At 39.5% G+C, this 12,975-nt stretch overlaps 1 protein-coding gene across 5 annotated transcripts in view; it reads left to right on the top strand.

Annotated features, from left to right (window-relative positions):
• Positions 1–12,975, top strand: part of CTTNBP2 (cortactin binding protein 2) — a 97,929-nt gene that overhangs the window by 30,871 nt on the left and 54,083 nt on the right. For all 5 annotated transcript variants that reach the window (XM_072146968.1, XM_072146965.1, XM_072146967.1 and 2 more), the window contains exon 2: positions 2,416–2,523. In XM_072146968.1, coding sequence (XP_072003069.1) covers positions 2,431–2,523 — 93 coding nt within the window. In that variant the 5' untranslated portion in view covers positions 2,416–2,430. The remainder of the gene's footprint in view (positions 1–2,415; positions 2,524–12,975) is intronic.

The raw sequence follows: 12,975 nt of genomic DNA, 5'->3' as shown, positions 1-12,975 counted from the left end.
TATATATGATATTGTACAAAGAAAATTTGGAAAATATAAATAAGGAATTAAAAAAAAGACGGAAAATACTGGAGGCCCCATGGCGGACGGAAAATGCTGGTGACCCCATGGCAGACGGAAAATGCTGGTGACCCCATGGCAGACGGAAAATGCTGGAGACCCCATGGCAGACTGAAAATGCTGGAGACCCCATGGCAGACGGAAAATGCTGGAGACCCCATGGCAGACAGAAAATGCTGGAGACCCCATGGCAGACTGAAAATGCTGGAGACCCCATGGCAGACTGAAAATGCTGGAGACCTCATGGCAGACTGAAAATGCTGGAGACCCCATGGCAGACTGAAAATGCTGGAGACCCCATGGCAGACTGAAAATGCTGGAGACCTCATGGCAGACTGAAAATGCTGGAGACCCCATGGCAGACTGAAAATGCTGGAGACCCCATGGCAGACTGAAAATGCTGGAGACCCCATGGCAGACTGAAAATGCTGGAGACCCCATGGCAGACTGAAAATGCTGGAGACCCCATGGCAGACTGAAAATGCTGGAGACCTCATGGCAGACTGAAAATGCTGGAGACCCCATGGCAGACGGAAAATGCTGGAGACCCCGTGGCAGAAAGCTACTAACACTGGAGACCCCTGGAGCATAAAGCTTATAGCACTAGAGACCCCGAAGGAAGCTCTGAGGCCAGCAGATTTAAATTACTAATCCCAGAGACCCGCAGAGCATAAAACTACTAACACTGGAGACCCCCCCCCCCCATAGCAGACAAAAAAAATACTCTCATTTCCCAACTCCTCTTCTCCCTGTGCCACGCAGCAACTTATTCTCTTCTCCATGTCGTTCTCAGCTCTGTGTTCCCCACTGGTTGTGTTACCAGCTGACAAGTTGCTCCTGGGGCCTTTTGGCTCTGTTTAATTAACCCTACGGATACAACTTGTGTCAAGAGTCAGGAAGAGGACCTTGGAGCAGAGTAGACTTCTCAGCTTGCAGTTACCACTACCCGGCCTTCTGCACCATCAGTAAAGGGAGCGCAGTTTGGACTCAACGGCAACAGCATGAGGACCGAAACCCATGGCTTGACGGGTTGTGAACCCTTAATCCCCCTTTTAGTTGAGATGAATGTGGCTGCACCTTATGTACATTAGTAATGAAGCTCCTCTGCTACAAATCAGCTTATCTCAGCACTGCTAGTGACTAGCTAATCAGGACTATGGAGTTGGAGTCCAAGTCTGTCATCATTTTGGTGGAGCTGGAGTTGCAGTGGGAAGTTTTGCTTAGTATTCAATGAAGACTTCACCCCAGCCAGTGAGAGAGACAAAATCACCAACAGTTACTCTACATTCAGACCTCATTTTAACTCTATGTTCAGACTTCACTTGCAACCGAGGGCTAGGATGTATCCCAGTATATGCACATACGGTGCATACATACATCATCCTGTTCCTACCCTTTCCCTTAAAACCAGGAGGAGGAGTGAATATCAGCAGCAGCCATTGATCGTCTGATGTTCTGGGGGTTTCCCCAGTGATGTAACTCTCCTTATATGGGCAGTTACAACTACGGCAACCTCCCTGAGGAGGGATGGATGTAGTACTTTACATCTGTACCCTAATACGCTCTGATGGCCTCCACTGTGCGTTTTCATCGGTCAGCAAGAGGTAGCATGATGGAAATATCCATCTTGCTGTATCTTTCCATCCCGTGTTTCCCACAGTATACAATGTGTATAGGGCAGACAAAGTGAAAAAGGATGCCTCCATCTGCCAGTATATCTCTACATAAACGCAAAGGGCGCTGTCACATGTAGCGCTTTGACTCCATTTATAATCTTAATCAAAGCGCACGGAGGACTGCTACAGCCCGATCACATATGCATTTCTATGGAAACGCATGCAATGGTAACCAGCACCTGGTGTCTTGTATTTTCAAAATGCAAAACACTGGGTGCTGGTTACCGATCGCAAGTGCGTTTCCAAAGAAACGCATGTGCGATTGAGATGTGGCATGCCCCTGTGCGCTGTGATTGCGTTTATAGGTTTGACAGCTCCCTTAGGGTATATGCCAGGAGCTTTACTGGCTTATAGAGTGAACGTATCAAAAAAACAAGGTATCTTTACTTGCATGGCACTCATGCAGAACCATTGTAAATGAAAGCTCTTATGAAAGCATCCTAAGGCCCTACATACAACTAATCACTGTCATTTGCAGCCCATATCTGTTTTCCTTGATACTTTGATGTGTCGTAGTTGCTTGATTTAAGCATAATCATTTTTGAAAAAGCTAAGTTTGGTAATTTTTAATATGATTATTTTGCCCATATATTTTGTTTTGATCAATCTCTACTTGTGTTAAGAACACGTTGATCAGAAGCTGTTTTTATAATGACTTGTTTTTCTTTTAATTTTGTAGACAAAAGATTTTAATATGGAAAATTTGAGCAAGCCAGAACTGCGTTTTCTTTTAAGTATATTAGAAGGAGAGTTAGAAGCAAGGGACCTTGTGATAGAAGCCTTAAGGGTAAGTTTTATTTCTCATGCTGTATCTTGTTTTAAGTAATGCATTATGAATTTTAATGAGAACACAGAGTCAAAGATTTGAAAACACATTGAGAAAAGTAGGTTTGGTATATTATATATGTATAATTTGTCTCAGAAACAAGCGTATGCCCTGATGATGAGCATTATACCCCAAATGCTTTTTTATGACACCAGGTTTCAAGCAATTTACTTAAAGGAAACCTGGCAGGGGCCTGTATGATTTTCAAGCAGTCTGTAAAAAAACCCAAACCTTATACTTGACTCACTGCTCATTCCCTTAGATGCCTGCATGTAGGTCACGTGGCAGGTTCATCCAGTGGATTGCAGGCAAATCTTTTTTTAACCTAATACTTTAGTGCCCCAGAACTTTGTAAAACGTTTATCTGATAAAAATGCTAATTATCTGAAAAGGCTACTGGGGCATCAGACACAGTGATGTATTTGGCACAGCAGAATACTGGTCTGCATTGGTCTAATGTCCAGCCTATTCATAAATCCCCCACTGTAAGCTTTTTTTTAAATAATTACCTGTTGATTGAATTATGTGACAAAACCCTAGGACCAGAATTGGTTTTGGATTTACATTTTATCAAAACCATTTTTTTCACAGACTTTGGCCTTTATGCACTGTATGGAGGCCGTAAGCTTGCTGCTCACGACCCCCATAAAGGTCTATTGTGCATGGTGCAGTGAGCACGCCTTGTCTAACCGCACAGTGATAGAGCTGGGAGGCCATGCTGTAAAATATAAAATATGACAGCAGGTCCTATTCCTGTCTGTATTGCAGCGTGGCCGCTCAGCTCCCATGGAGATGGGAGGGGTGAGTAGTAGCAGAACAGGCCACCAGCTTTTACTTGTTGGCAGCCTGTTTCTCCACACGGCCATGAGCGTGGGGCCTTTGTCAATTTATCTTCATTGTAGATTGAGTTAGGATGACCTCACTATGGTGATATCACTAGCAGTTCTCTCCTACTTTATACAGTTTCTCTACTTTATACAGGGTGAGATATAATCTTTTGTAGACATCAAAGTAAATAAATTGTTACAGTCCATAGCTGCGGATGAAATGTATGTATATATTTATTTTTGCCTCCAGGTTGGGCAATATATTTATTTTTGCCACCAGGTTGGGCAAAAGCATAATTTTTAGGTGGTCTGCACATTATAAATAATCCTATGTGATCCACAATATTGCCTTTGAAAAAGTGTTATGAAAAAGAGGTCAATTCTTTATTTAGTTTTACATCTAGCATGTACATAAATGGACTAGAGACCGTGTAGGAGTGCAGATCACTTCTATTTGTGCCATTGTTTCATGTGGCTTAGATACAGATAAAATATCATGAAGAAAAAAAAGAAACCCCTTTGGCGGTTTTATATTTACACATGCACCTGTGTATACATGCAACAAATTGTAGAATAAAAAAGTATTGCAAATTACTTTATTTATTAGTGTATGGAGTTATTCTATATGTGATGAATATATAATTCTATGTATGTTTATCTGAAATAATCCAATTAAAGTACCATCAGAGAAACCGGCCCTCTGGGCTCTTTGTGCTCATTAGTAGACTAATTAATAATCTTACTTTTTTAAGCTATAAAAGAGATTCATGCTACAGAAACCAATATTACAGATACTTTGTGCTAGTAACAGAATATTTGAAGAGCCGCTACTTCCTGGGGGTTTTTGAAGCCAAACAACTTGATGTTATTTGATCTTTTTACAAGCCTGCCCTTGACCAAGGAAGAGTGTTCTTCTCCCCCTCACAAATATACCAGTGAGAATAAATGTGGGATTTTAATCTTCTTTTAGAAACCGTATCGTCATCACCCTCTGAATCATTTCAGTCATGTCTGTTAACATTAAGACGCTTTTCCTGATGAGAACCATCTCCGTTGAACAGAGGCACTGTGTACCATGCCTACTAAAAAGTCACAACTTATTTGTCACTATTTTGGGATCATCTAAAGCCACAGACAGTTTGTAAAGTATGATGACAAGCTCAAGTAGGCAATTTACAGAGCTTAACACATGAAAATGCCCTTGTCATGGAGCTGAGCCAGTACCACTGAGTATTTCCAGAAGTCTGTTAAGACAAAGTCGAGATGACAATGAATTGGATGTGAATTGAGTTACATGAAGTCAGGAAAACATTGGGGAACATGTATTTAGCTTGGCTTGACTTTTTCAAAAATGTTTGTGACTTTTCAAGGCACTTGTGCAGTTTTGCAACTTTTTTTTTTTGCATCCAAAGTTTGTCATTGCCCATTTTGTTTCAGTAGTAATAACCTGAATCCAGATGTGACATTTGCAAAAACCTTAACTTCTCAAATTTTTTAAAACCGCAAATTTTTTCAAATTTTCGACAAATATCATTTTTTTCATAAATAAATGCCAAACATATCACCCAACTTTTTCAACTAACATGAAGTACATTGTGTCACAAGAAAACAATCCCAAAATCACCTGGATATGTTAAAGGGAACCTGTTACCAGGGATCTCATTTTCACTAAAGACAGGTTGCAGAAGCCCATCACATCTTCAGTGCAAAAAATCTCTCTCTGCCATTTATAAGCATTTGCATTACAATATAATTGTGTGTTATAACTTACCTGTAGTCACAGGGGTTGGGCTTTGGTTTGGATGCATTTCAAAAAACAACATGTAACTTGTCTGTGCTGCTCAGTTTTTGGCCCCAATTTTATGCTGCTGTACAGCTCCTCCCTCCTGCTCCTTCACAGAGCTCACAGCCTGGTGAGCTGACATCAGTAGGGGGGGAGCTGTACAGGATCACAAAGATGGAGGCAGTCTACAGTACAGACAAGTCACATGATGTTTTTTTTAAATGAATCCAAAGCAAAGCCCAACCCCTGTGACTACACAGAGGATTTTTGTCAGGGTGCAAGGTAAGTTATAACACACAATTATATAGTAATGCAAATTCTTATAAAAGGCAGAGAGGCATTTTTGCACTGCAGGTGTGATGGGCTTCTGCAACCTGTCTTTAGTGAAAATGAGGTCCCTGGTGACAGGTTCTCTTTAAAGGGTTCCAAAGTTATAACCACTTATGTGACACGTGTCAGATTTTTAAAAATGAGCCATGTCAGGAAGGTGAAACCTGGCTTCAGCAGTAAGGGGTTAATGGGTGATTTGATAATATTATTAGATTTTCTTACAGTAATATAGGGTTAATAGTATAATGAGCCCTTCTTTGGGTATTAGGTGCCATATGCTGTTTTGTCAACTATGTACAGTCAGTCCCCGGGTTACATACAAGATAGGGTCTGGAGGTTTGTTCTTAAGTTGAATTTGTATGTAAGTCGGAACTGTATATTTTATGATTGTAACCCCAGCCAGAACTTTTTTGGGCTCTGCGACAATTGGATTTTAAAAATGTTGGGTTGTCATAAGGATGAATATTAACACTAAAGCTTCATTGCAGGCACATTTGATAACTGTTTCAGCTGATCATTGTAGCCTAGGACTAAAATACAATAAATTACCAATATCCAGGGGTCCGTTTGTAACTAGGGGTCGTATGTAAGTCGAGTGTTCTTAAGTAGGGGCCCGCCTGTATACGGCGTATGGTTCTTGCTTTATCACATTATGGGTGGTTGCTTGGCTCCCTCTGTGCATGCGTTCTGTTTTTTTCATTTCCTGGGCAACCTTGTGTCTCCTAGACGATATATTTTTTTACACGCACGCATGCACACCAGCTCTGTCTCCCTTGCGTATGCAGAATGATATTTGCTTTATTACAGAAGCATGGAATGTTTCTTCTGTGCAAATGTTGGGTGTGGACCTCATGATATGAGATTTTGTCCGAGCTTCAGGCAATATTAAAGGACATATGCTACCAGGATGAAGGATTGTAAACTAAGCACATTTACATACTGGTGTGCCCCCCCCCCCCCCCTGGCAGGATCTACTCTTCTTTTAGCTTCTTATATGATTTTATTTAAAAAAAAAAGGCTTTTAAAGGAAACCTACCACTTGAAGTGGCAGGTTTCTGATGGAAATACCGGGCACCAGCTCAGGGTGAGCTGGTGCCGGAGCTTATTTTTGTTTTTTTCAACTTTATAGCCGGCGCAGGGAGGTACGCGCTCGGCGCTTACCATGCGCGCGGCTCTCCTTCACTTCCTATGTAGCCGCGCGCATGGTAAGCGCCGAGCGCGTACCTGCCTGCGCCGGCTATAAAGTTTAAAAAGTGTTTTAAACCGCGATACCGCGGTTTAAAACACTAACAAAAATAAGCTCCGGCACCAGCTCACCCTGAGCTGGTGCCCGGTATTTCCATCAGAAACCTGCCACTTCAAGTGGTAGGTTTCCTTTAAAGTTGCCATATATACTCGAGTATAAGGCACATTTTTCAGCACAAAAATGTGCTTAAAAATTCAAACTAGGCTCATACTTGAGTTAAGAAAAAAAATAAAGTAGACTCAACTTTCTGGGGCCCCCCACATATTTTCTCTTCTTCTGTCGGCCGTTGTGCACAGACCTGCCGTTGCTGACGGAAGAAGAGAAGACCTGCGGGGAGCGCCAGAAAGGTTAGTTTTTACTTAGTTTTTTTTAAGTGCAACCTGGCAAATGTTGGCTGTATGGATGGCTGCATGCGGGGCAGGCTGGATGGCTATTTCTTGGGTGGTAGGGGGCCAGCTATATACTAGGGGCTTGTTGGTTGAGGGAATAGCATGGCTATATGCTGAGGCCCATGGGCTGGTACCAATGCATTTCCCACCCCAGTGTAATACTCAAGTCAATAGTTTTTCCCAATTTTTTGTGGTAAAATGAAGTACCTCGGCTCATATTTGGGTCGTCTTATACTTGAGTATATACAAAAGGCAAATTCTAATAGAACCTGTAGCCCCTCAGGCTTATTAGCATATTTGTTCTAGCCCCTTTTTTTTCTTAAAGACAAGGGCATATAAATCTCAAAGAAGAGCAGAACATGCCAGAGGGGCACACAGCAGTATTTCAGGGTGCTTAGTTTTAATCCTTCATTATGGTGGTAGATGTCCTTTGAATGAGGGGAGGGGTTATACATTTACATTATTTCTTTTTTGCAGAGTGATAGGATGAAAGTTATATAAAAAGAGATGCCTTCAGTTCCTTGACACCCCCCCCCCCCTCATTTGAACATATTCAAGAGAGGCCTGGATGCCTTTCTGGAGAGCATTTACATTGTATGGGAATAAACTTTTTTTTTAACTAGTTTCTGTTGATCCAGGCAATTATTCTAACCGCCAGTCAATTGGACTCAGCTTCAGGGCAGGTACAGGAAGTTTGTCTCCGCCAACTACACCTATGTTGAGAAAGATTTTTGTCAGACACTTTCAGAACATAAAATGCCATAACTTTGGACAGAAAAGGACGAGCTGCATAATATGGCCATTGTTTTTTTTTTTAACCCCTCCTCACACCCTGATGTAACTGTACGACATAAGATGCGGGTAGTTGCTGCACCATGATGTACAGTTACGTCATGGTGATTGCCCCAGCTCAGAAGATGAGACTTTGCAATCACTGCGGGATCCCGGCAGTAATGGCAAATATTGAGATCCCCACTTTTTAACCCTTTAGATGCCGCAGTCTATATGGCATTACAAGGACAATCGGCACCCTTTGTACAGGGAACGGAGGTGCCGATCATTGCTATGGCAGTCATGAGGTCCGATGAAGGATCCCATGGCTGTCTTCATAGAAGCCTGTTAGATTGTGTTTTCAGTACGATCTAACAGTGCTGTGTTCATGTGTCCCACCCTGGAACAAAGTAAAGCAGTCATAAAAATGTTTAAAAATAAAAAAAAGTGCACATAAAACAATTTTTAAAAAAGAATAAATGTCTCCTGATGCCCCATCCCATTAAAAATCAAATACAACATAAAATAGTGAAAATCACCAAAAAACACTAAATATTGGATATTACTATGTCTGTAATAACCTGTACAATAAAATAAAATTGTCACTGAACCCGTATAAAACAGGATAAAAAACTGACCGTATAAAAACATGATAAAAAGTACCGGTAATCAAAAATTAACATTTACTCTGACATTATACTAATAAAAAGTACAGCTTGACTCACCAAAAGCCCTAAAAAGATTCTGTAAACAAAAAAATTTAAAAATGCCTGTTAATACATAGTGATGCAAAAACAAGCAAATTTCTCACAAAATGAGTTCTATATTTTGCTAAACCATAAAAGGCAAACATAAAAAGCTATATAAATGGTATATCGCCATAATCATGGTGACCCATAGAATAAAGAAAGCATATTATGTTTATGGTGAATGATTGAAAAAAAAAGCTAAAAACCCTAAACCAGAATTAATGATTTTTTTAACCATCACCAAGAAAGAGTTTATAAAATCATCAATTAGCTATTGAACACCCCTAAATGATGTACCTGAAAAGTGGATCTCAGCCCGCAAAAAATAAAGCCCCATATGTCCAAATGATAAAAAATAAACATTTTATAGCCTGTAAAATGTAACAATGCAAATCTGCTCTGAATGGCTTTCCTTCCGTTCCATATTTTGTCATGTTGCCATACAGCAGTTAACCAAAGTATATGGGGTATCTGCACACTTTGGTATAATTTTAGTTATAGTTTTTCGTCATTTAATACAGCCTCTGTCCTCCAATATCTATTAAGATTACGATTCTTTAACTATATACTCCTTTATGTGACCTTTAAACAGTATTTATTCTGTATTATTCGGTATTTATTAGAGTACTTGGACACTACTCCGCCTGTGTACTTCTTATGATATATACCACTTGTTGCACATATGGTGGATCATCTAAGATTTTAATAGATTTTTCTAATCAAGATTGTGTCAATTTATATGCCACTTAACTTTTTGCTTTAGGTTATACTAACAAAATATAGAAACAATTCTATACTCTCTGAGTTTTGTTTTATTGCCATTTTAATACAATTTATTCTTTTGGACACAGTCGGCATTTGAACTACAAGTTATGGGGCATGTTGTGTCATTCATGTATTTACTGTTATCAGACGTCTTGGGAGATCTCTTTAGAACTGTCATCATTAATTCACTGACATTTAGGGTTGTGTTTCTTAAGTGGTAAGCAAGTAAGGTTATTAATACCAACAAGATCTGATGCTCACTTCATAACACTTAATGTATCACAATCATATCATCAAAGTTATTGAACCAAGGCTTTTGTGATGTTAGATTTGTGCTTATACTACATTCCCAGTAGTTTGTGCTGATACTACAGCTGCAAGGACATAAGTAAAAGAATATATTACTTAAGAGAATCTACCGTAGTTATAACCAAAAGAAATATTCAATTGCGTTGGTTTACTGTTAATGCAGTTTACGAATAGCATTACTGAGATGCTTAGCAATGTCACTGATCTCCTTGTGAAGGCCCCGTGGGAAACTGGGAATGCTGTGTCTAGTATGTGTCTAATTTCTGCTTCTTTTTCCATAACTTCATGTATATTCCTTATAGATATATGACTTGTAACATTACACTTGTCTACATTTACTATACCTTTACAGTTATGGTACAAACATCAGTGGTTGGACCCGTCAGCTCATCAGAATATCTTATAGCAAATTCTATCAATTCTTGAGCATCTTTACTTGCCACTCAGTTCTGTAAGATCCCTTTGTTATCCCTCATAGAAAGGTATGAAAAAAATAAATCTGTCTTGTTACAAAAAAAGCTAGTTCCTACAGTTTGCTGCTGTCAGTTATGATAGACAGAATCAGACAATGAAGGGACGCTCCTCCAGCTGGTAACACCTAGTGATTTACTCATAACTGTGCTCTTGTAGGCTTCAGCTGAATACAGATACAGAAGTGAAGAAGTCTCGGCTCTGTGACTTCTCACATTAGCTTCAAGGATTTGTCCTAGTAAAATAAAATCGCATATGCCATCAGTGATTTGTGGTCACATGCCATAAACAGGCTGAATGGATGTATGTAGCCTGCCCTATATGCTGTATCATAGTATATAAGGCTGGAAAAAGAAGCAAGTCCATCAAGTCCAACCTTTGAAAATTAAATAAATGTTTTATCCCCATAACCGGTGGTATTTTTTCTCTCCAGAAAGTCATCCAGGCCCCTCTTGAACATGTACATAGAGTCCGCCATAACAACCTCCTGCGGCAGAGAGTTCCACAGTCTCACTGCTCTTACAGTAAAGAACCTTTGTCTATGGTGATGGTAGAATCGCCTCTCCTCTAGGCGTAGAGGATGCCCCCTTGTCCTGGTCACAGGCCTAGGTATAAAAAGATCTTTGTAGAGATCCTTGTATTGTCCGTTCAGGTATTTGTACATTGTAATGAGGTTTCCCCTCAGTCGTCTTTTTTCTAAACTGAATAATCCCAAATTTTGTAATCTGTCATTGTATTCTAATCCCCCCATTCCCCTAATAATCCTGGTTGCTCTCCTCTGCACCTGTTCCAGCTCTACTATATCCTTTTTATAAAAAAGATATAGGTATGTTATCACTCTGGCCACTTATTGACATTTTAGAAGCTGTGCTTTATATTTTAGGCCACCAAGAGAATGTATTTGTTTTTGTGAAACAAAGGTGTCTTCTTTGATATCATTTTTATAGAATATTTGTAAAATTTTCCTTTTAGTTCTATTCTGGTAAACATAACTGTCCAGCGAGTAAGACTTAAAATGCAAAAAATAATCTTTTTTTTTAATTTATAGTTATTCTTGAAATTTTCAGTTGTATTCTAAAAATTAAATGATTTAAAAAACTCCCCATTTATTTATCTGCTATACGTTCAAATAGGTTTTCACTACTTGAAATGCCCCACAAGAGGACACAAAAGATTTCAGTTACAGGTGAAATCATGACATTTGTCACGGATTAATGGGGATTTGCCATAACCTCTGGCTTGGGCACGTTGGCTTCCCCAGTGAACTACATAGCATTCATTGAGCACTATGTAAGCTGGAAAAGGAATGACAGAAATGGTTATAAAGTGCCTGTGTCTTCTTTTCCTTTAAGAAATCATTGAAAAGAATCATGTATAGTACAGAGAGAGGGAGGTACAGTACAGTAGAAGGTTGGGAGGGTACACATAATGCTCATGTTGTGAAATTTTGCTTGTTACCCAGGTTCAAATTTTTGTAAAATGTAAGCTCGTCTTTAAAGTTCCACTTTATTAAGTACAGTATATGAGATAAGACACTCAAAGCCTAACTATATGGGCCCAAACACAAACTGAAAAACAGGGCTCTCTATTATGCATAATGCAACCAACCTCTTCCAAAAACATCTTTTCTAATGTAATGTTATAGAGTGATTTCAGCAGTAAGGATATGAATCCCTTCCTTATACATTCCCAGTTTTGTCATCTGCTGTGCCTTGGCCTCTGTGTTTATGTTTAGGAATATAGCAATTCCACCAAGCCAAATATGGTCGTATTTGAATGTCTGTAGAAGAGGAAGTGTATACGGTTTTGTACACTCCTCATAGCAGCTTGGAACTTTTAGATCTTTCTTCCTAGAGACAAGCATTGTGTGCTGGGGAAGATTATGCCGCGCTGTCTTGATTAATCTTTCTCTAGCTGGCTTGGTCTGTTGTGATTGAATCCAGATGTTAGCGGCTTGTTTGTCATTCATTTTTGTATTTTGATACTTTAGTTTTATAAGTATGCATAGAAACAAGCTCTGCATATTTTATAGAGTCCTCTGAGATAATTCCCACAAATGTATTTTTTTCATAAAACTGCAGTGAAGAAAAGGGAGCCTTTATGGGTCAGACTTAAAGAATATACTGAATATTCTGAAATATTTCAATTGGAGTTCTAGTACTGAAAACATTTTCTGTGTTTCCCACATTTTTAATGTAAATGAGGAAACCAATAGTTACTAACAGTTAACAGCAATATTGTTGTTATCATGATTGCTATTATTAATTTAACTATTATCATCATTGTGTAGATCACTTATGTATTGATGCAACTTGCGCCAGTTATTTTGAGTGTTTTAGAAGCCCATAAGATTTATCATAGTGCCTTAGACAGTTTTTTTCCAAAGCCCTCCAGGAATGTCTTTTAACTGACTGTTACAATGAGCAGAGCAGGTCTCCCCTCCCCATGTCATGTCCTGCTCATTGTAACAACCAGTGAAAAGATATCACTGATTGGCTCTGCAAACACCCTCCAGAGCCCCTCAGTCTCATTAGCATAATTTAAAAGTTTTTTTTTTTAGAAGGAAGCCATGTCCCCCTAGCCGTTGTGTGTCCTAATTGGCTGGGTAGTTTGTGCATATTCACGTGAATGCCCTCAGTTCTCTGCCCATACTGCTCTTAGCTGATGTCACAACCAGGAAGTCCTGCCCACTTCAGAAAAATCTGAGAGGATTTTACTGATGGGGCTGATATAAACATGAGGCTATATCTTAGGATAGAATGAAGCCAGAAGC

The sequence above is a fragment of the Engystomops pustulosus genome, chromosome 4, assembly GCF_040894005.1.
Source record: "Engystomops pustulosus chromosome 4, aEngPut4.maternal, whole genome shotgun sequence".
In the NCBI taxonomy this organism is placed as follows: Eukaryota; Metazoa; Chordata; class Amphibia; order Anura; family Leptodactylidae; genus Engystomops; species Engystomops pustulosus.
The sequence above is the reverse complement of the archived record's forward strand: the minus strand, read 5'-3'. Positions and strand labels throughout refer to the sequence as shown.